Source organism: Protopterus annectens, chromosome 4.part0, assembly GCF_019279795.1.
Source record: "Protopterus annectens isolate FY-2018-M chromosome 4.part0, PAN1.0, whole genome shotgun sequence".
In the NCBI taxonomy this organism is placed as follows: Eukaryota; Metazoa; Chordata; order Ceratodontiformes; family Protopteridae; genus Protopterus; species Protopterus annectens.
Genome location: NC_056733.1, coordinates 927,163,139 through 927,189,217, shown reverse-complemented (window position 1 = coordinate 927,189,217; position 26,079 = coordinate 927,163,139). Strand labels below are relative to the sequence as shown.

At 41.6% G+C, this 26,079-nt stretch overlaps 1 protein-coding gene across 1 annotated transcript in view; it reads left to right on the top strand.

The window, feature by feature from the left end:
* Nucleotides 1-26,079, top strand: part of GCN1 (GCN1 activator of EIF2AK4) — a gene marked incomplete in the record, with an annotated part of 2,100,248 nt that overhangs the window by 966,547 nt on the left and 1,107,622 nt on the right. Inside the window, 1 exon segment of the mRNA XM_044068902.1 lies at nt 7,126-7,315. Coding sequence (XP_043924837.1) covers nt 7,126-7,315 — 190 coding nt within the window.

Below are 26,079 nucleotides of genomic sequence, written 5' to 3'. Positions count from 1 at the left end.
AGATATGGTTCCTGTTCCTGCATCATCATCTTCTCGAGCAGCCTTGGACTCTGGACCCAGTTCCAGACCTTCTGATCCATCAATCGGGCGGGGGCTGCACCATTCCCTACAATCGCTCCAGCTCACTGCTTGGTTGCTCCACTTCCAACCTTAGCCAGGCTTCCTGATATCTCCCAATCGGTGCATGAAATCATTTTATCATCGCACAAGTCTACCACTAGAAAAACTTTTTTTTCTCAAAAAACGTTTTATTGATTTATAAACATTACATTTAGGAGTTGTATAAAGATTAACAATTTGATAAAACAGGATGCAACTCTCGTTGGAATTAAAAAAAGGAACATTAAATAACATCACAATATATACAATCGGTAACTATAAAATAGATAATAAATAAGAAATTATACCCATTAATATAAATAAAATATGAGTAACAAAAGAAGTGCTAATCATCAAGACCAGAAAAAAAAAAACCCTAAAAGGTATTGGTTATTAATACTTAAAACCTTCTCCAACACTCTGTTTTTTAAAGTAATTTTTTTTGGACTCTTAACCAAGTTTTTTTGAGCATCAATATATAAGTAAGCCATTTTTGGAAAGCATCCCAATTTAATTTAGTGCGATCAAGCCAATTTTGAGTAATGTAAAGTTTTATAAGAGAACAAATAAAAATAAGTACATGGGTATCTAATTTGGAAATATAAACTATCGGTATATGAAGTATAGCAATTTCCCAGGACAGCGTAGATTTATGATACCCCATTCTCTGCAATCTTACCTTCAGAGGTCCAAAGCTTATGAGAAAAATGACAATACCACAGGATATGTAAGAGGTCAGCTTGGGGAAAAGAGCAACATGTGCACGATGGAGATTTACTGTTATTAAATTTATTTAATTTATGTGGAGTATGATAAGCGTTATTGTTAATCATTAATTGTGTGTACAATAATTTCTTAAAAGGGGTACGTTCTCTGGTGTTTCTGATTGCTAAAAGTTTTTGATTCTCAGTTATTTGAGAATTATGATTCAACCAGATATTTGAAAAGAGACAGTTCTGGTCTAGTGTTAATTTGTTTCAGTTTGTAAGATTCTGATAACATTTTCACTGATGACGATAATGTTCTAATTATCACATTTAAGTTATTAAAATCAAGTTCTGTAGGATTTATGAGATCAAACTTTATCATAATTACCTCTCCTAATTGACGTAAAACTGTAGTGTATTTTCAACTAACTTTTAGAATCTTACGTAAATTTGCTAATGACAAGTCTTTATATTTCAAGATATCCCAGACTTTTAACTTTTTTATAAGAGGATAATTTGTTAGATTAAATGGAGAGTTATCTAACATTATGTTAGGATTTAGATGAAGTGGTTGAAGAAGGTGAGAAAACTTATCAAGATTACAAATTTTTAACAAATTCTGAAAAGATTTAATCTTGTGTTTAAGAAGGGTCGAAATTTTACAGGTGTTCTTCATATTTGAATAAATAAAAGGAATGGCCTCTGGATTTATATTTTTAGATAAAATATAATGATACCAAATCTTAACCCAAAGTGGATACTGAGTACCTTTACTACTATTAAAGTTAGATATAGTTAATAGTTTATTTGCTGAAACAATTAGATAGTAAAGGTAGAAATTTGGTAATCCCAAACCGCCTTTATCTTTAGTAATTGACAATCTAGAGTAGGAGATCCTAACAGATTTGGGAAACCACAAAAATTTTGCTAACTCTTTATTTACCTTCCCGAAAAAAGACTTGGGAATTATCTGATCTGAAGAATTGAATTGATATAAAAATTTTGGAAGAATATTCATTTTAATTATAGCAGCTTTAGATAAGTGATAAATTTAAATGCTCCCATCTATTCATGTCAGATATTATAGATTTCCATATTTTACTCATGTTGTTTTGAAAGGAGGAGTGATTGTTGTGTTCCATGTTAATTCCCAAACATTTCACACCAAACGTAATCTGGAATTGTGAATCGGAAAACAAGTACGGTTTATGTACCTTATGATTTAAAGGGAGAATATGGGTTTTTGAAGGATTTATAAGATAATTTGAAGCAAGAGAGAAACGATCAATAGAATTTGTTATTTTACTAAGGTCAGATAATGGAGTTTGGAAATATAATACTAGGTCATCAGCAAATGCAGAAAAAAAGATTTTTGTGTTAAGAATCCTCGGAATATTATGAAAGGTGTTTTGAGTAAAATATAACAACAGTGGTTCCAAGTATATATTAAAAAGAAAAGGGGACAAGGGGCAACCTTGTCTTGTACCTCTGGTTATCTTTATAGGGGAAGAAGTGTAACCATTAATATACAGACTAGTATACATATCCTTATATAGTGTTTTTATTAGATTTATAAAAGATATGGGAAAGTTGAAGCATGTCATGGTTTGAAAAAGAAAATCCCAACATACTCTATCAAACGCATTTGATGCGTCAAGAATCAATGCATACAATGGGTTAGAATAATTTTTTAAGAGATGAATAATAGATTCCAGGGTCCGGGTGTTATCCCATGCATGCTTATGAGACATAAATCCTGTTTGGTCTTGAGAAATAATTGAAGGTAAGACCTGTTTTAATCTGTTGGCCAAAATAGAAGATAAAATCTTTGTCTAAATTAATTAAAGAAATGGGCCTGTAATTTGAGGGGCTTGTTTTCTCTCTATTATTTTTCAGAATTAGTACAGGTTTAGATGTGTTCCAGTAAAGATCCAATATGTCCTTGATTTTGATGTAGTTGTAAACTTTAAAGAGAAAAGGAACAATTACCGACTTAAAGGATTTGAAGAATTCCGGTGTAAACCCATCTGGACCAGGAGATTTACCCGATTTAAGTCTATCAATTGATTCTGAAATTTCTTGAAAAGTAAGAGGAGCAGAAAGTAAACTTTGTTGATTTTCATTTAACTTAGGGAATCTTAAAGAGCTTAGATAACTATTTATATGATTGTTAACCAACGAATTTGATGATTTAGAGTATAACTCTGTATAGAGTAAAGTAAACAGATGAATAATTTCCTTATCTGTATTATATAATTTATTTTTGTATAATAAAGATGAAATTTTAGGTCTATCAAAATTATTTTTAATTATTCTAGCTAAGGTTTTAGACGGAACTTGAGCCCATTCTGAATATGTAGCTAATAATCCTTGATCTACTATAGAGAGGTTGTTTTGATGTAGTAAGATTAATTCTTTTTGACAATCTATAATTTGCTTTTCAAGAATATGATCTTGATTCAGTCTAAATTGGTTTTCGAGAAGATGGATTTTAGACTTTAGAAAAATTTCCTTTTTATTGTACTGTTTTTTAAGGTATGCAGATTTACTGATAAACATTCCCCTTAATCACGCCTTACAAGCTGCCCATTGAATGTCGTAAGGAATATCTGTTAAGTCTAGATCATGTTCCATTTCCTGAATTATATCAGAACACTGTTTACATATATCTTTATTTAAGAGTAAATTGTTGTTTAGCGTCCAATTGTTTTTGTTAATATTATTTTTATCATTATGAGTAATGTTTAGTTTTAGTACAATTCTTGAGTGATCCGATAAAAATCTGGGTTCAATATAAAAATCCAATATAAATTTTGAAAGAGAATTAGAGACCAGAAAAAAATCCCATCTAGACCAAGAACGATAACATTTTGAGTAATATGTATAAATTTCTTTCTTATTAGAGATTTTTATGCAATGTAGTGGATCAATTAAATTATGTTCCAAAATTAACTCTTCGAGGGCCAGAGATGCTTGATAATTATGAGAAGTACCACTAGAAAAACTTACGCTAGTAAGTGGAAGCGTTTTTCTTCCTGGGCAGAGGCTAAGAGTATAGACCCCTTTTCAGCCCCTGTACATCACATCTTGGAATTTCTTGCAGAGCTCTTTCATACCGGGTCTGCTTCCGCTACAATTAGGGTGCAGTTAGCTGCAATTTCAAGTTTTCACATTGGCCTGTCAGAAAGTAAAATAATGTCTCATAAGTTTTGCAAAGCCTTTCTTAAAGGGACCACTCTGCTCAGGCCCCCAGTGAGAGATCCTCCACCCCCTTGGGATCTGAATTTGATTCTAGCTTCTCTAATTTTGCCCCCTTTCGAACCTGCAGCTTCGTGTTCTTTGAAGTTTTTATCTTGGAAAACACTTTTTCTGGTAGCAATCACCTCAGCCAGAAGAGTTTCGGAACTTCAGGCTCTTTGTTTCCGTCCCCCGTACCTGGTATTCCACAGTGACAGGGTTGCTCTCAGGACTAATCCTTCCTTCCCTCCTAAGGTCTCTTCTGAGAATAACTTGAATCAGTCCATTGACCTTCCTGTGTTTTTTCCCAACTATTCCAACAGGGCGGAATATAAGTTGCATCAGTTAGATGTTCACAGGCAACTATGCTTTTATTTGCATAGGACTAAGGACTTCAGAAAATCGGACCAGCTTTTCCTTTCTTATGCAGAGGGTAAACAAAGTCTACCAAGTCTCAAAAGTAACCTTATCCAGGTAGTTGACTTCTATCACTTTTATATATCAGCTAAGGAATAAACAATTGCTTGTTAAACCAAAAGGTCACTCCACCAGAGCATTAGACACTTCTGTGACCTTTCAGGCTAGGTTGCCCATGGAATCTATTTGTGCAGCGACCACGTGGGCCAACCCTCATACTTTCATCTCGCATTATAAGTTGGACATGGTTTCCAGGAGCAGAGCTGATTTTGGTTCCACTGTTCTGAAGAGTTTATTCCATTGAGCCACCCAGGATATTAGATGCTAGGGACGCTGTCCCAACCAGCAAGAATGAAGGCGAGATAGACAACTTAACATAAAGAAGTTATGTATCTACCATAACGTTCCATGTTAGTTGTCTCCTTTCGCCTTCTTTCTTGCGTCCCACCCACCATCCCCCTATCCTAGTAGACCGAGAAGAGTTCTTTATGGGTTTTCACTGACTGAGTCTTCTCTGGCTATTCCACTCTACCTGGTAGTCTCTATGGTAGGTTTTATGTATTATAGGATAGGATTCCTTCATTATTTTGTCTGCTGTTAGTCTTACCAAACGAGATCTGGGTATCTAGCGCCTGGCATCATGGGATATGGGGAGGCCTCGAGCCAGTAAACCGCGCTCGAGCTTTAGAAGATGGCCGAGTCGGAGCCGAGGATCGGCTCTGAACCCAACCAACCAGCAAGAAAGAAGGCGAGAGGAGACAACTAACATGGAACGTTATGGTAGGTACATAACTTCTTTCTCAGCCACATCTTTGTTACTTCAACAGCGTTCTTTAGGAATTCTTCATTTGAGATTTGTGCAGTGAGAATGTGATCTGCGTTGCATCCTTTAATAAATATTGCAGGTTAGCTGATATCTCGAGGTCTGGGGCATCCTTTGGTGCCACTGTCCTCAGGGGTCTCCTGTTATGATGCCACCCAGGTGTTGACCCATCCATTAGATCAGACAGCTGGAATAAATAGGATGTGATAGTTAATGTACTGACCATAATGCTGGACCCTTTCAAGTCTGTCACATGTAACAGTCAAGCCTCCTTCCCCTTCCAAACTGCCACTTTCTTGGACCTGAAGGACAGTCCTATTTATGTTCGTAATACCTTGAAGTCTAGCTTTACTAGTTGGCACTAAACTTAATCTGAGGTATCCCCACATGCAAGGGCATTGGGGGAAAATAATTCTTAAATGATTTGAGGCTAGAGCACTAGTTTTGCCAGCCCGGTATTGATGAGCAGCTCAAGGGCCATCAGTCGTATCAGATGGATGTGAATGAAGGGTCCAGCATTTGTGGTGAGAACATAGTTTATCATTAGCTAGTAGTGTTGACAGGTGCAGCTAGTTGATAGTGTTTTTCTAAATGCTGTCTGTAACCTTTTATTTCATTTGACTTGCGTGGGTATTTCATTTTTGTGCTGTATTGTCCATATTCTTTCAATAAATGTTGGGTTTTAAAAGTTTGTGGCTAGTGAGATATTAATGTTCGAAATGATGATTTCACTGAAGTAGTAAATTTTTGCCTGTCAGAGAATAACTGCTTAGGTACAACTTTAAGCTAGTAGTTCCACTGGCTCATTCTTAAGAGTTTACAATAATTTGTGATCTTGGCGTGTCATACTGGTTGGCTGTTTACCATAAACTCAGGAAGGTGTTGCAGAACAGAAAGGTATTAACCTCTCTTGAAATTTGTTTTGTATCTGGCTGTAATATCTTAACAGCTAAGTTAGTTAATTTTTATAATTTAACTGTGTTAACCAATGATCTAAGGTTAAGGTTGGTGAATGCTTGAGTAGGTAATGCTGTACCCCTGTTTTTGTCATTAGTTTGGCCTGTTGAGATGGGCTCTTGTTTGTCATAGCGTAGGGCAGCCATGTTTGCTTGATGTATGATGATAAAGCTACAAACATCTTGTATGTCATTTTGTTTGAGAGAGCAGTATTGATCAAAAGGCTATCTCCTTACCCTGGCATGTCAGTAGTAGTGTGTATCAAAATCCCCAACCTGTTATCTATGGTGATGAATATTTCCTTTGTGTAGAACATTTTATTTGATAGGTTGTGGCATGTCTTCATAGATATGTTGTTGAAATTTGAAAAATAAGTAGTCGTACGAGTTCATGGCATTGAAGAACTGTGTCATGTCTCCAGCCTCCTTTGCCATCCATATATAGTAGTAGGTTAACATGCATTTCCTGCAGCAGTCTTTCTCATCCTTACCATTAGGTGTGATGTAAGGTGTGTGAGCTTGCCTCTTCTGGTCAGATGCGTGCATTAGTTCCAGTAAATAGTCCAGTGCTCTGCAGTTTGATGTAATCTTTCTGGCTAGCAGCTATACTGTGGTTGGAGTATAATGAAGCTGGTGATTTGTGTTGTGTTGCTGGTAATCTTTAGGAAAAGTTTATTCTTTGCAGTCTTCCTTTTAATTCAGAATCTGATCTACAAGTCTCTTGCTTTGTGTTTAAATCCTGTAAGGACTTCCCTAGACCTTTTGCAGGACAACATTATTTTCCTTTTGCTAGTTTATATCCCACCTTTCAATACTTAAATTGTCATAATGTTTTTTGTGGGTACTTTGGAGCTGTTTATAGTTCTTTTCTCTCCTTTTCTCGTAGGCTGTGGAATGCCATTGCCTTAGAAGTACATCCTGATCTTTGTTTCCTGCTGATTAAAGATGTCATTTACCACGAGGAAGCAATCCGTCAGGCTGCGGCAGAGGCCCTGTCCAGTGCTGTATCTGTGTATCCAGAGCAGGCCGCTGAAGTCCTGGCTAAGCTGATGGCGATTTACCAGGAAAAGCTTTATGTAAGTGGTGTTGCAGATGAGTAAGATGAATAGATCATGAGCTTGCAGAAAGGATTCTAAAGACTCTCTGCTCTTTATAGGGTGCAGAGTTTGTGATTGTTAACTTGAGAAACCCTTTATGTGCATCACAGGGCAGCATAAAAGTCACCGAACCTGTGTGCTTGTAAAACAACGGCCCATCCTCAGGTTTTGATTTGTAGCTTACTTTAAAATCTACATTACATTAAAGATTTGTGTCGTAATGTTGTTAAGGATTACAATAAATTGGTATTGATAGCTGAATGCTGCAGTTTTGTATGGTTAAGAGCTCAGCCTTTATGGGAAAAAAATCTATTAGTTTAGTCAGGATTTTGTTTTTCTGGAAAAATATAGTAATGCTTAAAATAGGCTTCCATTTTATTATTTTGTTTCGTTTTATTTGCACTTCATTTACCAGAGGAACACACTGATCATAGTATGATTTGCTGACTCATCGTGGTTTAAAAATGAAACAGTAGCAGCATAAAGTGTTAACCAACAAAACTAATCCATAGAAACCAGTGATGTACAAAAAAAAAAAAAAAAAAAGAATACAGAGGCAGTTGTGTGTTAACATAGAGTAATGATACCAAGAACACATGTTGCAGCAAAAATTTATGGACAACGAGGAATAGCTTGGAGAACGGAACATATCTGGTTAGTTTGTGATATGTTCTTAATTTTAGATTATTACATGTAGAACTTCTTCCATAAAATTATACAGTGTGGTAAAGCTTTTTTGGTAGTTCTCATTGGGGAGGATTCACTCCTGAGCTGTTGCCAGTGGCATGATATTATTGAGGAGAGGTTCTTTACTGTCTTGTGGTGTTTCTCATGCTGGCATGATAGTTCAAAGTCAAAGTAAACTTTATTGTCATTCAACCATAACCATACCCAAGTTGCAGCTAAGCAAAATTACATTCCTCCAAGCTCATGAACAACAACATACCGCAGAACACACCAGCATAACCAACAGCAACATTTGTCACAAAAAAACACAGCAAGTACTTAAACAGCAACCATGACGAGACAACCGAAGACTGGAAGCTTAAAAGAACATGATATGTGGGCAACTCCATCACCCTGTCGCCAACTCCATACATCACCATCAACATTTAAAAGTTCTTTTGTCCGTCCATCCTCTTTATCACAGATCTTCCAACTGCCGCTATCTGCCAGCCCAAATGATTACACCTTCCCTTGTAACGTCTGACACTCGCTCCATCTACAGTCTTCACAACCACCTCTACCTGCAGGCCCAAATGGCTACACACCACCAGCAACCACCAAAGTCCTTCCATCTGATGCCACCAACTCTCACAGTTCAACATCTAGACCTCCTCCTTCTCAGATTCTAACTCCATCTGCCGCATCTCGAGAACAATCACTCCATTGTCGTATCTCAACCAAAATTCAGTTCCCACACTCGGTATCGGCTCGACTCATCATTGCAGGCCCAACTTCCACCGCTCCAACATTATGTTCCAAACAGACAGTAACAGGCAAATAAACCCATTTAGGACACCACGATCAATTTCCGCTACAACATTCTCTCATTCGACAACAGAGGACTCAATTTATAAAAATAAATCAAAAATTATGACATATAAAAACGAAAAGTGCATATCGGGAGCTGGAGAGGCTGCTGCCATACTAGGTGCCGCCATCTTGACAGATAGTTCTCACTCAGAGGTAGTCCCCTTTGTCATGATGACTTATTGACATTGGAGTGATACCTCATGGTGGTTTTGAACCCTGCTTTAAGACTAGATGTTTTTCCATTTCGATGTTGTAGTATTCTGTATTCATGACATTAGGGGTACCCTGCCAAAGGAGGCCCGACATTCTACCAGTTTACCAAAGCTTTAGGTTTGATTTAAGGTATGCCATACGTCACATGTATGCTCCTTGCATAGTGAAGGGGCATAAAGGTGACAGTCGGACGTACCATCCTCAGAACTTCTTTGCCTCCAGTCCCAACACCATCTCTTGCTCGTCGGTCTGAACACCCATTCTGTTGCTGGTTCACCGAGCTGTTGCAAATAAGTGTCCTGTTGAGGATGTTCTTCATGTTTCACTGTTGCAGTCATTACATTTGGGTAATCTGCTGGCAGGTTGCCCTCAGTCGGCCTGAATAACAAATTCTTGGGTCCTGCATCAGTTGCTGTCTCCTCTTCCATGATGTCAGGTCGTCAGGGGTACAAAACATGCAGCCTACGCCATTTTATTCAGTCTTTCTTGCCGCGCGGTGCCTGAAGCAGAAGTAGTTCGCAAGTGGTTCGCAAGTGCCAGTCGGCCGACTCCTGAAATTTTTGCATTCGAGTTTCAGAACCGAAGTCTTCAAACTAAAGCTAAGTACCTCGTTGAGGAAACTTTTTCTTGCTCCTTACCAATGTCAGTAAAAGTTAATAATTGCATTACATGTGGGAAGCAAATACGTCATAAGGATTTTCATTTGTACTGTATTCCTTGCCTAGGCCCAGATCATAATGTGCCTTGCTGTCGGTTTTGTGCTAGATTTAACCAACGCACTATTAAGCGTATGTATATTTTTGCTTCTAAATATTTTGGATCACGTTTTAATTATCCTGAAATGTAATCTGTTAGCAGTCCGACTACCGGAGTTCACAAAAAACACAAATAAAAAGACAGACAGACCATCGAGGTCCAAAACCGACGGCGAAGCTTCTTCTAAGCCAGTCGCTGGTACTCAGCCCCTGATACCCGCTACTTTTGAGTCGCAGGCCTCTATCGAGACCCATTCGGAGTCCGGTATGCAGCGAGACTCTGAGTATTGAACCCGCGGATGTCTCTCCCTTGGATGGATCCGGAGCCGCTGAGCAGGCACCGGCTTTAGAGGGTGTTTTCAGGCCTCAACATTTTTATATTAAACCGATGCCAGCCTCAAAAACAAGGTCAAAAACACCTTCTATGTCTAAAAAACTGACGCATGAGCCACTTGCTCAGGTCTTATCTTTCCTTCTCTGATTTATATTGCCTATATGGTGTATTTGCTTATAGATTAAGGTAAAATTTATATTGGTGTATTTCTGAATATATATATATATATATATGTGTATATATATATATATATATATATATATATATATATATATAAAGTTTGGCTACCTTTTTTAGGGGCACCTGATATCTGGGGCAAGAAAAACTGAAGAAAATGGCGTTGGCTGCTTCTTTTCTACCCCTGACGACCTGACGTCAGGGAAGGGGTGACAGCAGCTGACGCAGGACTCAGGCTGGCTGAAGGCAACCTGCCAGCAGGATTACCCAAATGTAATGACTGAAACAGTGAATACACTCGAACATCTACATTTATGGTAAGTGTACACAACTGTACGTACTTTGCTCTTTGGCCTTTCTGCTGCCCCAAGGGTATTCACCAAATGCCTCACTTCTGTGAATGCTTTTTGCAGGATTTAGGGGATCCAAATATTTCTTTAGTTGGACAACCTTCTTTTTCAGTCATCCTCTCCAGAGATCCTGTTGTAAAATCTTCATTTTGTCATTTCCCTTCTGCAACACCTGGGGTTCACAATAAATTTCAAAAGGTCTTCTCCCACTCCTTCTCAAGGTCATACTTTTCTGGGGGGCAGGATACAGACTTGAGCCTATGCTGGAATCCTTGCCTCCTCCCAAGTCCTTAACACTCATTTCCTTCTTTCAAACTCTTCTGCCTCTGGCCTCTACAACAGCCAGGGAATTTCTAAGAGGTCTGGAGTTTGTGGCATTCACCATCCCTATGCTTCCTCGGGCCAGACTCCACATGAGAGAGAGTCAGTGATTTCTGAAGTCATAGGTTCATAGGTTCATAGGTTTATACTAGGCTATCTGCCCTAAGGCATTTATAAGCCTAGCCCAAAGTTTTGTGGCTTACGCCACCCCTTATATGAAAAAATACTGTGCCCAATAGTTTGTTGTGCCTCTGTCCAGCAGTGACACAGAGATGATTCCCGGGGTAAACCTACGATCTCCCATCCACAGGTCAAGATTTCTCTTGAACAGAGCCAGCGAGGTGCTCTGCCTCACATGGACCGGGATTTTATTCCACAGCATAGGGAGTCTCTGAGTGATAAATCTATCCCTCCAGCACGTCCTATTTATATCCGTGCTAAGGTTTAAGTCGCTTGCTCTAGTGGTTTTGGTGGATTTGGATTTTTTGAGGTGGAGCATGTCCATTAATTCCGGGTTGGACATGGCCTTGTATGTCAGGCACATGTCACCTCTGAGCAGACGGTATGCGACTGAATAGAGCTGGAGTTTCTTCAATCTGGCAGCATATGACAGATTTTGGAGTCCCTTTATCCTTTTGGTGAGGAACTTTTGGGGTCTCTCCGATTGCTGCAGATGTCGGGTGAGATACATCCCGAATGGGGCATTGTACTCGATCATTGGTCTGATAAGTGAAGATTACAGGGGAACAATGACCTCACCTAGATCTGGATGTGAATCCCTTCATGATCAGGTGGGCAATGTAGAAGGTCTTTCTAACCACTTTAGCAACGTGAGTGTCAAAAGAAAGGCCACTGTCAACCTGGGTCCCCAGGTCCCTGATAACCTCTTCTGTGCTTAGTGGATTGCCACCTATATGGTAGCTTGGGGTTACCTTGTTTTTCCCGAAAGGTATGACTATACATTTTTTGGCGTTTAACTTCAGGCCATGGCTCTGGCACCAGCTATCTGTTTCCGTGAGTCCCTTCTGAAGAATATCCGTGTCTGATGCACTTTCCACTGTGGCGCCCAGTTTGCAGTCGTCTGCAAACTTTGTCAGCCAAAGTCCTCCCATGTTGGCCTGTACTTCTGAGAAGTAGATGCCGAACAATAGGGGGCCAAGGACCGAGCCCTGTGGGACACCACTTGTGACCGGCTTGGAGTCTGACATAGCGCCAGCAACTCTAACCCTGTGGGTTCTGTCCTTAAGCCAGTTTGCAACCCATCTTGTGACATATGGGTTTACATTTAAGCTGGTAAGTTTTTCTACAATACCCGAGTGGGGTATTGTGTCGAAAGCCTTTGCAAGGTCAAGGTAGGCTGTATGGACTGCCTTTCCCTCATCAATGGCCTTGGTGACTGTTTCGAAGAAGTCGACCAAGTTCAAAAGGCATGATCTGCCCTTGACGAAGCCAAACTGGGTCGGGTCCATTGTCTGCAAGTCCCCTATATCTTTGTTTATGAGCTCCATTATGATCCTCTCCATAGCTTTGCAGACTAGACTTGTTAAGCTTATGGGGCGGTAATTACCAGGGTCCGTAGAGGCACCGCCTTTGTGGAGTGGGACCACAGTTGCCGTACACCACTCCTTGGGCATGTATCCTGTGGTAAGGCTGAGATTAAACAGCTGCCTTATGTGCGGGTTTAATTCCTCATTTAGCTCGTGTAGCACACAGCCGGGGACACCATCCGGTCCCATTGATGCTGTGTTTTTAGCTTTAGAGAGCAGCTTTCACCTGCGCATTTGAGATGTCTGGGAGGCTACACTCCGCTGGGATAGTCATCTCTCCTTCAGGGGAGAGGGGTGAAGTTTGCACTGAACCTGTCTGCCAGTATGTTGGTAATGTCTGTGGGTTCAGTGATTTTGTATAATTTTGGACTAATTCTGAGCATATCTGGGAGTTTCCACCCAGGTTCCTAACATAGCTGAAAAAGGCCTTATGATTGTCCTTTGAACCCATGGCAATTTTTCTCTCAAAATTGGCCTTAGTTGATTTTATGAGTGCTCGTATTTTTTTACTAATAATGATCAGGGGTGACTTCCCTTTTGTGGATTTTGTTCTATCATGTAATAGCTTTCTCCTCTTATTGTAAAGTTTGTTAATGGCTGGGGTCCACCAGACTGGACGTTTGCCCTTTGTGGAAAGAGTCTTGGTTTTATTTGGGATTGCCTGATCCATGCAGTCCTGGAGGTGTTCATAGAAGGCATTTGTAAGGGCTTCCGCAGCTTGGGTTGTGGTTTCCACTGGCTCAGGGGCCTTGAAGGATACCACACCAGTCTTGAGTAGTGTGAAGTTTGCTTCAGAGAAGTTCTTCACTGTGGTCTTTTTTTTGGGGTGGGGGCGGGATGTGGATTTCCAGTGAGATTAGTTTATGATCAGATCTCACCAATGAGGGATATACTTCCGGTGTGGAGCATTTTGTCCCCATGTTTGTGATAATGAGATCTAGTATATTTTCTCCTCTCGTGGGAACAGTGACTAGCTGTTCCATGGCATTTGAATTTATGAACTCCAGGAACCGTTGGGCTAGAAAGTTAGGGCTTGAGTAATGTTCCCAGTCTATATTCGAGTAGTTGAAGTCACCCAATATGATGGTGTTTGGAGATACATTTATACCCTCCAGTGTCTTCAGGAAGGCTGTGTGGGGTTCCTGAGTTTGAGAGGGTGGCCTGTAGCATGCTACAATTTGTAGAGCAGTTTTGCCTATGGTTAGTTGCACCTGGATGGTTTCCGAGCTTGATGCGTTGCCACCAACCTGGAGGTGTGGGTATCCTTTATGAATATGGATACACCCCCTCCTTTTGTGGTGTGGTCCGGGTTTTGGGGCCGGAACGCATGATATGAGGTAAAACCTAATAGTGCCGGGGTGCTCTCAGGAGCCTTGAACCAGGTTTCAGTTACAGCACAGACATAGATGTTCTCCATACTGAGAAGGGCTTCGAGTGCGTGTATTTTGAGATTTAGACTTCTGGCACTGAGCAGCATTACCCTCAGTTTCTTCCCATTTTTGTTTTCTAGGGTGGTAGGTTTAGAATTTGAGCCTTGCCTAAAAAAGGCACTATGGGGGTGGCTGGAGCCTTAGCCAATATCCGGAATCCCAGGGGTGACAGGTGCAAGCCGTCCCTTGCGAAGCAGCGTGGCTTGTCAAGCATGTCATCCCAGGCAGACAGACACTGGATCCCCTTTGAATAACACCAGACATTAAGCCAATTGTTAAAGCTGATCATCTTGTCTCTATATTGTGGCATCATTCTTGGTGAAGGAAGGATACTGCTCAGGGTCAGGGTCATACTTGCCTGGGCTACATAATCAGAGAGCTCCTCTGTCTCTTTTCATGTAGTCCAGGGAGGTACGTCTCAGGTCGTTCACACCAGCATGGACAATGACTGTGTCATATTTGTACTTGCCATGGAGTGACCCGAGTGCTTGTGTTATGTGGCGGATTCTAGCGCCCGATAGGCAGCTTACTGTGACCCTCTCCTTGTTCAGCCTGGTGAGTGGGACGTCAGTGTGTCTGACTATGGAGTCACCTATGACAAGTATGTTTGGTGTTGTATTTGGCCTTAAGGGCTGTGACTGCTTTGCACACTGATTTTGTGGTTTATGTGTTGCTTGTGGGGTGTCTTGAGGTAGCAGTTGTTTGTGTGTCTGCTTTGGAGGCCTCTGCTGTTAAGGTAAATTTTTACTCAGAGCCTCCGAGTATGTCTTTGTGTGTTTATGTGTTTGATTCAGTGGTGTGGTAGCATTATGTGAGGCTGGTTTTGTGGTGTGTGTAGTTGCCTTCTCCTCCTGTCTGGTCTTGCCAGTCCTGAGTTGAGAGAGCTCAGCCTCCAGTTTGGCTAAATAGCTGCATCTCTCGCAAGTATTTGTGTTAATGTGGGAGGAGGAGAGGGTTGTCTGTGTACATGAGGCAGTTATAACATTGCCTCAAGATTCCCAGATTCACCAGCTGGACCGGAGAGGAGATTGACAACTGACCTTTGGACATGCTAGAATAATATTGGGAATTCCTTAATAATTGAAAACAAGGGCCACTGGGGAGTGAGGGTGTAGTGCTTTTAATTTTTAGTGCTGACTTATATAATTGCTTTAGTGAGCAAGTGCCAGGTAACTTGAGTGCAATGTGTTACAAGTAACTAAATGCAAAAACGACAAACAGTAACTTTCTTTCAAGTGAAACAAGGAAATAAGTACAGTAAGCAATGCAGATATCACTAGTGATCCACAGAAGCTGAGAAGCCGCGTATTAGGTGGAATTAGCATTCCAGGGAAATAACAAGCAAACAAGCATATAAACAAAGCTAGATTCAGCAGGCCTGGATCTAGTCTATGCTACAGCAAACAAGGTGTACCAATTTCAGTAAGATACAGTTCAAATATTCAGGCACTATAAACCTTTAACCAGAAATTCTCAGCTCAGAAGGGCAGAGTCCAGCCTCTTCTCCCACAAGAGTGCAGACCACGAACCTTCTTAATGTAAAATAACTGGCCTGAAGCCCAAGTGCTTAAACCAGAACTAATACACTTGGACACTGGACTCTCAATCAGCAGTTCCCAACTTAGAAGGATGAAAGCTACCTGTCCTGCCACCACAGTGCTTGCCACAAACATTCCTAATGTAAAACAACTGGTCTGAAGCCCAAGTGCTTAATCCAAAAGACTTAGAATGATAGCTACACTTTAATCAAGTTACAACCAAGCAGTAATAAATACAATTGAATACTTTAGAGAATGTCTGGATTAGTGCTCAAGTTACACAAACAAAGCTAGATCCAGCAGGCCTGAATCCAGTCTATGCCACAGCAAACAAGGCGCACCAACTTCGGTAAGAAGCAGTTCAGATATGCATGCACTATAAGCCTTTAACCAGAAATTCCCAGCTCAGAAGGGCAGAGTCCAGCCTCTCCACCCACAAGAGTGCAGACCACGAACCCTCTTAATGTAAAATAACTGGCCTGAAAGCCCAAGTGCGTAAACCAGAAATAATACACTTTTAGAATAACAGACACTGAGCCCTCAATCAGCAGTTCCCAACCTAGAAGGATGTAAGCTACCTGTTCTGCCACTACAGTGCAGACCACAAACCCTCTCAGTGCAAAACAATTGGTCCGAAGCCCAAGTGTTTAAACCAAAAGGCTTAGAATGAGTTACACCAAGCAGTAATAAATACAATTGAATATTTTTAAGATGATGCAAAAGTAAAATGAAGTAGGTAGAAACACAAGTATAGTAAAAGCAGATGACATTTTTTTTTTTTTTTTTAATCTGAACAAGTGCTGAGATCAAAGAAACAGATTTGAGTGCTGAAACTAGAAAACTGGCTAGTTATAAGAAAAAAAACAAGCTAGAAGGCTTCCCTCAAACACAGAAGGGCTTGGGGGCTCAGAAGCCTACAAATAGTCTATACCACTTAACAGGAAAGGCATGAAATAAGCTTAATTTTTTTTTGTCTGTTTCCCAGATGCTCTCTTTGTACACAGTAGGAGTGCCTGAAATCAGAATATGATCTCACTGCACTCGGTTGAGTGAGCAAATGAGATGGGCCCAGGGGCAGGCTGAGGGGCGGGCAGTTTCAAGGCCACTATATTTCACACTGTACCACTTAAATAGGCAAGGACAGGAAATCAAAGAATGTGGCTACCCCCTCACCTGTAATTACTAGCAAATAAAATTCAGCAAACACTAACTTCAGTTCAAGTTACTGAAGAGCAGAGTTAAAACTGCCAGTTCAGTTAATATTCCTACAACACAGTTTAAATCAAATTAAATGCTGTATTTTTTAAAAAAAAGTGCAGATAAAGGTACTTAAATTCTCTTATACGTCCAGTTGAATATAACCAAGTTCTTAGCCGGCCAAAGCTGAGGTTTTTAAGCAGAAAATATTTCACACTATACCACTTAAATAGGCAAGGACAGGAAATCAAAGAATGTGGCTACCCCCACACCTGTAATTACTAGCAAATAAAATTCAGCAAACACTAACTTCAGTTCAAGTTACTGAAGAGCAGAGTTAAAACTGCCAGTTCAGTTAATATTCCTACAACACAGTTTAAATCAAATTAAATGCTGTATTTCTTTTAAAAAAAGTGCAGATAAAGGTACTTAAATTCTCTTATACGTCCAGTTGAATATAACCAAGTTCTTAGCCGGCCAAAGCTGAGGTTTTTAAGCAGAAAATATTTCACACTATACCACTTAAATAGGCAAGGACAGGAAATCAAAGAATGTGGCTACCCCCACACCTGTAATTACTAGCAAATAAAATTCAGCAAACACTAACTTCAGTTCAAGTTACTGAAGAGCAGAGTTAAAACTGCCAGTTCAGTTAATATTCCTACAACACAGTTTAAATCAAATTAAATGCTGTATTTTTTTTTAAAAAGTGCAGATAAAGGTACTTAAATTCTCTTATACGTCCAGTTGAATATAACCAAGTTCTTAGCCGGCCAAAGCTGAGGTTTTTAATTGGCTTCAACATGCATAGCCCATAGAATTTGTAGATGTTCTTCTTTCACTGTTGCAGTCATCACATTTGGATTATCTGCCTGCAGGTAGCTCTCAGCCAGCTTGAATACCAGAGTCTTGGATTCCTGCATCGGATGCTTTCTCTTCTTCCATGACGTCAGGTCGCCAGGAGTATAAAACATGCAGCCAACACCATTACATCAGTCTTTCTTGCCGTGCGGTGCCCGTAGCAGAAGCAGTTCGCAAGTGCTGGTCAGCCGACTCCTGAAGTTTTTGTTTTCGTGTTTCAGAACTGAAGTCTTCAAAAAAATTTAAGTACCCAGTTGGGGATCTTTTTTTCTTGCTCCAACCGATGTCAGTAAAAGTTAACAATTGTCTTACTGTGGAAAGCAAGTACCTCATAAAGATTTTCATTCGTACTGCTTTCCCTGCTTAGACCCAGACCACGACGTCCCTTGCTGTCGGTTTTGTGCCTTGTTCAACCCCCGAACTATTCATTGTCTGGTTATCTTTGCAGCAAATTATTTTGGTACTCTGTATCCGTACTCTGAAATGGTTTACATAAGCCATCTGACTACCGATGATCTGAAAAAACATAAGGTTAAAGTCAGAGACAGACCGCATAGGTCCAAAACTGCTGATGACGTTTCCGTTAAGCTAGTCGCCAGTCCGCCAGTACTCAGGCTCTTTCGCAGCCCCTGATGCCTACTACTTCAGATTCGCAGGCCTCTACTGAGACCCATTCGGAGTCCGGTATGCCGTGAGATGCTTTTTCGACTATGGAACCTGCGGATGTCTCTACCTTGGATGGGTCCAGAGCTGCTATGCAGGCACCGCCCCCTGAGAGTGTATTCAGGCTTAGACGTGCATTTTAAACCAACACCATCTTCTTCATCCAGGCCTAAAACTCGCACCATACCTAGAAAACCAATGTCCAAACCGCATGCTCAGGCCCATATGCCTAAAAAAGAAATGCTTAGAATGGCTGAAGACCTTATTACTTTAATTAGGGGAATCCAGCCTTCCTCCTCCAAGAGACCTAGAACTGATTTTCCTTCTGTTATTTGAATCTGATATTTCTGTTAATTCTGATTACCAGTATTTTCCCTTATCTACCTATGAGGATTCTGATGCAGAGGATTCCATTCCCTCTGCTTCCCCTCCAGAAGATTTTTCTTTACGTGAAACCTTGCACACTCTTAGGGAGCATTTCCACTGGGAAAGCCAGGATTACTCTGACTCCAAAAAGAGGCTTAGGGAATTCTTACTCCTTCCTCAACACAGGCCTTTAGCTATCCCTGCTGTTCTGGACATTGCAGATTATGCTTACTTGGAATCTAGCCTTTCCCCAGACACTTTACTTCCAGCTCCCAGAAAACCTGACCTGTATTACAGAGCACCTGGCTCTCACAAGTTCCTCTTCAAAAATCTTACTGCGGATCCAGAGGCCGTTTCCCAAGGACCAAAAGGCATTAAGGGTACTGCTGCCAAAAACCCTACCCCTTCTGATAGAGATTCTAGAGCCTTGGACAGATTGGGGTAAGAAGGTATACACTTCTGCTACTTTGGCCATTAGGGCTTTAAATTGTCAGTTTCATATGTTAAAGTACCAGCAGCATATTATGGGACTGCACAAACAGAAAATGATGATTCCTGACTGCTGAACACAAAGAATTACAGGATTTAATGCATTATGCAGATCAAGTTGGTAAACATATTTTGCAATGTGGTTTTGACTCTCTAGAAGCATCTTGCAGGGCTGCTGTCATTGGGTCTGTACTTAGAAGGCATGCTTGGCTTAAGGAACAAAACTTGCCAGATCATGTTAAGGCTAAATTACTGGATGCTCCCTTAAACCAAGACCACCTTTTCGGCAACAAAGCAGAAGTCGTCCTCAAAAGGATGGAGGAAAAAGCTAAATTTATGCAAACTGTTAAAGATTTCCTACAAGTACAGCCTCCCAGATGTAGTAGGCATTGACCTTCAAAGAATTGGTCCTTTCCAGTCTCTTCCAGGCTTTCTCAGTCCAGACCCAGGAACAACAGACCATCTAGGTTACAGTGTCCGGCTACAAACAGGCCTAAGCAGTGGGGGGGGGGGCTTCCATTTCCAAAGTCCTTTAGGAGGAAAGCTCGCCCTCCATGCAAAATCTTGGGAACTCATTACCCAGGACAAATGGGATTTGAATATAGTTTCCCAAGGATACAGATTCCACTTCCACACCCTACCAGCCCCAAACGGTTGGCCAGACCTACTCCCAAATCAGTGGGTGGAGGACCAACATCAGGTTCTCTCTCTTCTAAGTATCAGGGCTATTCAACCTGTCCCAGTAGAACAAAGAGGACAAGGTTTTTATTCAAGACTTTTCCTGGTACCCAGAAAGAACAGCTCCTGGCGTCCTATCCTGGACCTCTCTATTCAAAACACCTTTCTGGTAATCCCAAAACTCAGAATGCTAACACTTCAACAGCTGCTTCCTCTGCTAGGCAAAGATGCCTATTTGGCAACCTTAGACATAAAGGAAGCTTACCTGCACATTCCAATTAGGGAAGCTTGCAGGGAATACCTACGCGTCAGGGCAGGCTTCATGCACTATCAGTTCTCTGCACTTCCCTTTGGCTTATCTACTGTGCCCAGGGTATTCACAAAGCGTCTAGCTCCAGCCATTACATTTTGCAGGCAGAGAAATATTCAGATATACCCATACTTGGACGATTGTCTGATTCAAGCAGAAAGCCAGGACTTGCTATTAAAACATCTGGCATTCGTAAAGAAACTTCTAACCTCACTGGGGTACACCATAAACGAAAATGAATCTCACCTTGTACCCTGCCAACAGGTTGTATTCCTGGGAGCAAGCTTGAACACAACTTCCCAGATGGCTTTCCTCACTCCAGAGAAACAAGTTTGACAAACTACTTCAAACTATTGGCCACAAAGACCCAGCTATCTGCAAGGAAAATTCTGCAAGCCCTGAGGTTCATGGCCTCTTGCATTCTACTAATTCCATATGCAAGACTTCATATGAGGAAACTACAGTGGTATCTAAAAAGCCAATGGTGTCAGCATTCTCAGGACCTGGAATAAATGATTCCTATCATTCCTTGTATAAAGCCAGAGTTCCTTTGGTGGGCAGAGGCCTGCTACCACAACAAGGGGCTCACTTTCACTCTACCCCATGCCGCCCAAACCCTAACAACAGACGCATCAGACTATGCATGGGGGGGCTCACTTGGCAGGGCAATGCATTCAGGGCAAATGAAACCCCAGACAGATGCACCTGCATCTCAACCAAAAAGAAATGTCAGCTGTGCAGAATTCCCTGACAGCCTTCAAAGATCGCATTCTTCCAGGACAATTATTGGTAAAGACAGACAACACCACAGTTATGTGGTACATAAACAAGCAGGAGTGAACCCACTCCTACCCTCTCTGCAGACTAGCCATGACTCTGTGGAACATAGCCTTGAGCTACCAAGTGCACCTACAAGCTCATTTCCTGCCAGGCAAGCTAAGTTCACTGGCAGATGACCTAAACAGAAATCTCATGGACCCACACGAATGGAAACTGGAACCAAAAATATGCAACCTCTTGAGGAACAAATGGGGGACTCCAGAGGTAGACCTGTTTGCCTCCCCACAGAACTACCAATTGGACAAATTCTGCACAAGGACTTCCCACTGTCAAGCTTGGAAAGTGGATGCCCTGCTCTTTACCTGGGAAAGCCTCTTGGTTTATGCCTTTCCCCCTCTGCATCTCCTCTCAAAGGTTCTGCAAAAGATCAAACAGGACAAGCCAAGGACAATACTGATTACACCAGACTGGCCACGCCAGCACTGGTAACCCCCTCTTCCACAGTATGACACTGCTGGAACCATGGCACCTGCCTGAGACCCCTTCCCTGCTGTCCCAGCAGGTGGGCCAGATTCTGCACCCTCCACTTCAAACCCTGAACCTTGCAGCCTGGCTAATTCCTTGAGCTTTCCAATAGCACCCCTCAGTAAGCAGGTGCTAGATGTCATTCTGGAGGCAAGGAGTCCTAGTACTAGAAAATCATATGCTGAAAAGTGGAAAAGATACTGTTCCTGGAGCCAGACTCGGTGCATGGGCACAACGGTGCCCAGCTTACCTCATATTCTTCAGTACTTCACAGAAATGCTCCACAAGGGCCTATCCGTCTTGTCAATTAAAATTCATGCCTCTGCCATTTCAGCACATCATAATACTGAGCCACCCCTCTTCTCTCACCCCCTGATAAAGCAATTCCTTAGAGGGGCCAAAATTTTAAGACCCACCCCCCCCCAGGACAGCCCCTACTCCAGCCTGGGACCTTAACTTTGTATTGGAAAGCTCACTCTCTCCCTCCCTTTGAGCTAGCTGCAAATGCAGAGGTGAAATTATTTTCTTGGAAAACAGCCTTCCTTCTAGCCATCACTTCAGCAAGAAGGGTGTCTGAATTACAGGCCCTCATGGCAGTGGAGCCCTTCATTATCTTGCATGCAGACAGGGTTTCCTTAGGACCAATCCTTCCTTTATGCCCAAGGTGGTGTCTAGTGTAGCCCTAAATCAGTCCATTCATTTGCCTACTTTTTCCCCTAATCCACAAAACAAAGGAGAACGAATACTGCACACTCTGGACGTGTACAGACAACTTAGATTTTATTTGGGCAGGACTAAACCTCTCAGAAAATCTGAACAGCTGCTAGCTGGCTTTGCTGCAGGGGCAGAGGGGACGGCCATTTCAAAGCAAACCATTTCTAAATGGATAGCCCATTGCATTCATTCTGCTACAAGCACCATGGAAAACCTACCCCACGGGATAAGATTACATTCCACCAGGGCTGCAGTTACCTCTGCAGCCATTCTCAGAGGACTCCCTACTAGGGACATCGTAGAAGCTGCTACCTGGAGCTCTGTACATACTTTCACCAAGCATTGCCACATGCCGATTTTTTCTAAATCCAGAGTTGGTTTTGTCACTGCAGTCTTGCAGGGCATAATAGCTGGCCCTAATGCTCTCTAACGTCCCCCTCCCCTTCCTTAGCTTTGGGAATCAACCTCGATGTGATGACTGCAACAGTGAAACACAAAGAACATAGTACAGTTGTGTACACTTACCATAAATGTAGATATCGTGTGTATTCACTGTTGCAGTCCTAGTTACCCTCCCTCCAGCCCTCCAGACTTTTCTTGACTCTACCTTTCCTTCTTGTTTGGTGTATTTAAGTTTTCTGGTGTATTTGCTTTTTGAAGGTGTACCATAACAAATAATTGCCTCCCATTGTGGGGGCACCTGACATCTGGGGCATGAAAAACTGATTTAATGTCATCGGCTGCATGTTTTATACCCCTGACGACCTGACATCATCAAAGAAGAGACAGCTTCTGACACAGGAATCTAAGACTCTGGTATTCAAGTCGGCTGAGGGCTACTTGCAGGCAGATAACCCAAATGTGATGACTGCAACAGTGAATACACTCAAACATCTACAGTTATGGCAAGTGTACACAACTGTACTTTAAAAGAAAGCAGTCCATGTTTAAATACCTTCAGTTAGTAATGACTTCAAACAAAAACACACCCCCTCATGATCTCTGCCAATGAGACCACATCTCTGCACGCATATTTATGAATATTTATAAATAAGTAAATAGCCTTGAATATTTGTAAAAACTTTAAAAACCATAAAATTAACATTGTAGTACATCTCAAAAATTAAATGTAGCATATTCGTTAAATTTAAATACAAAAATAAGTGGTTACTCTAAGACATTATTCAAAACAACTCAGTTTTGCATGTTTCCGTAAATATTAAAATAAATTATATCATCTTTCCAGTGCCTTCAACCTAAGAATACAGTTGATAGAAATATATTCATTGAGACCTGCCCAAGTGCTAGCCGTTAAATGTAGTTGCCAGATCAGTCCTTACCTCTCTTCATGTAATGACCATGCTCAGCCCATTTCACCAACCTTCACTGAGTCCAGCACAAAGAACTTAAAATAATGCCCATGAAAATCCATGCAGTGCTTGGCAAGGGCATTGTTACTATCATTTTTTTCTGATTGCTCTAAGGTGTTCATAAATGTTTTTTTAACTTCCTCTCTGTTTTACTAATATATAAACCTGCCCATAAAACACATTGGGCACAATATACCACCCTCACTGAATGACAGTAAAACTTTTCCACTGGTTGAAATTTAAAGCCATTAATCAAACATCAAACCTTAAAACCTCAAAAGAGAAGGAAGAGTTTTTACTGAAGGAAGGGCAATCTGACCAAATGGGGAAAAAGGTGATCCACAAGGGCTGTAACAGACTGAGGGAGAGCAGCTTTTACTTAGCAAAGCTTCTCTCTTCAAACCACAACTCTAAACCACCCCTTTTCAAGTTTACTCCCTAATTTCTACTTTCTTTTAGGGAAGAGGGCAGAATGGCTGTCTGCAAAATGGAAGTCTCTATCACACAAGACACATGAGCCTTGTAGCTAAAACACATTTGCGGATTTCTTTTCCAGAAGAAGACAGCATTTGTAGGCAGGCATTGTTGCTTTTCCCAAAGACCAGTGACCCCTTATGTCTTCACACAAGTCACATCTCCCAGGGAGCCATTAATGTTCATCGTGTTACACTGCTGCAGTCATCACACGTGGTTTATCTGCCGTCAGGCGATCCCGCAGTCGGCCCGAGTTCCAAAGTCTTGGTCCGGCGTCGGTTGCTGTCGCTTCTTCCCTGACGTCAGTACGACAGGGGTATAAAAGAGGCAGCCGACGCCATTTTCTTCCGTCTTTCTTGCCTCTCTGTGCCCGAAGCAGACGCAGTTCGCAAGTGCCGGTCGGCCGACTCCTGAGATTTTCAAATCGAATTTCAGACTGAAGTCTTCAATAAAGCTAAGTACTCCGTTGGGGAACCTTTCCTTGCCTCAGTCCGATGTCAGAAAAAGTTGATAATTGCATTTCTTGTGGGAAGCAAATACCTCATAAGGATTTTCATTCTTATTGTAGCCCTTGCCTAGGCCCAGACCACGACGTCACAGGTTGTCGTTTTTTTGCTAGGTTTAACAAACGATCTATTAAACGTCTGTTTGATTTCGCCCGACATTATTTTGGTAGAAAATTTAATTATACCATGCCGTCGGAGCAACCGACGAACGGGATGCATAAAAAGCACAAAGATAAGGACAGGCAGCCGAGACCCAAACCAGACATCGAGGCCTCTTCTAGACCAGTCGCCGGTTCTCCAGTTTTCATTGAGACACCTATGCAGCCCTTGACTACCGCTGATTTAGAACCCCAGCCTGCATCCTACTCCCAAGCGGAGATTGCAGGGCCTCCAGAGCCTTTATCTTTAGACCTCTCTGACTCCATGGCTGATGGGGATTCTGGTGCAGTTGAAAGGCCGTCAGTTGCTGAAGGTGTCTTCAGACCGACTACACTTACTATTAAATCCTTTGCAAAACTGAAAACTCCATTAAAAGTAAGGAAGCCTGTACAGCAGTCTCCAGTGCAAGGCCCCATGCCTAAGAAACAGATGCTTAAGATGGCCGAAGCCTTAATTACCCTAATCAGGGGTTCCCATCCCCCACCTGACAAAAGGCCTAGACAGGAGGAGGACTACGCTTCCTCTGACCATGTTTCCATTACCTCAGATTCTTCTGAGGAACAGGAGTACTCTTTTCCCCCTTATGAAGACTCTGATGCTGAAGAGTCTATTCCTTCAGCATCTCCCCCAGAAGACTACTCTTTTGGGGAAACTTTACATACCATGAGAGAACATTTCCACTGGGAAGGCCAGGATTACTCTGATTCTAAGAAAAGGCTCAGAGAGTTCCTCTTACTACCCCAGCACAGACCCCTTGCTATTCCACCTGTGTTAGACATTGTGGATGATGTTTATACAGAATCTAGCCTTAACCCAGATTCATTACCTCCTGCACCAGCCAAACCAGACAGATACTACAGAGTCCCTGACTCACATAAATTCCTATATAAAAGCCCTGTTGCTGACCCAGAAACCATTTCCCAGGGTCCCAAAGGGGTTAAGGCTTCTGTTGCTAAAAATCCTGTACCGTCTGAAAGGAGTTCTAGAGCACTAGACAGATGGGGAAAGAAAGTATATACCTCAGCTACTCTAGCTATGAGGGCCTTAAATTGACAGTTTCACATGCTGAGATATCAACAATATTTGATGTCTCAATTAAAACAAAAAATGAGCACACATACAGAGCAGCCTGATTACAAGGAAATGCAAGATTTGTTGCATGCAGCAGAACAAGTGGGAAAACATACTTTGCAATGTGGATTTGATTCATTGGAAGCTTCTTGCAGAGCAGCTGTAACAGGGTCTGTCATTCGTAGGCATGCTTGGTTAAAAGAACAAACTTTACTTGATCATGTTAAAGCAAAGTTATTGGATGCACCATTACAGCAGGATGTTTTATTTGGTGTGAAAGCAGAAGAGGTTTTAAAGAAAATGGAGGATAAGGCAAAATCTATGCAGACGGTCAAGGATTTTTTACAGGTCCAACCCCCCTCGTTTCAGCAGAAATTGG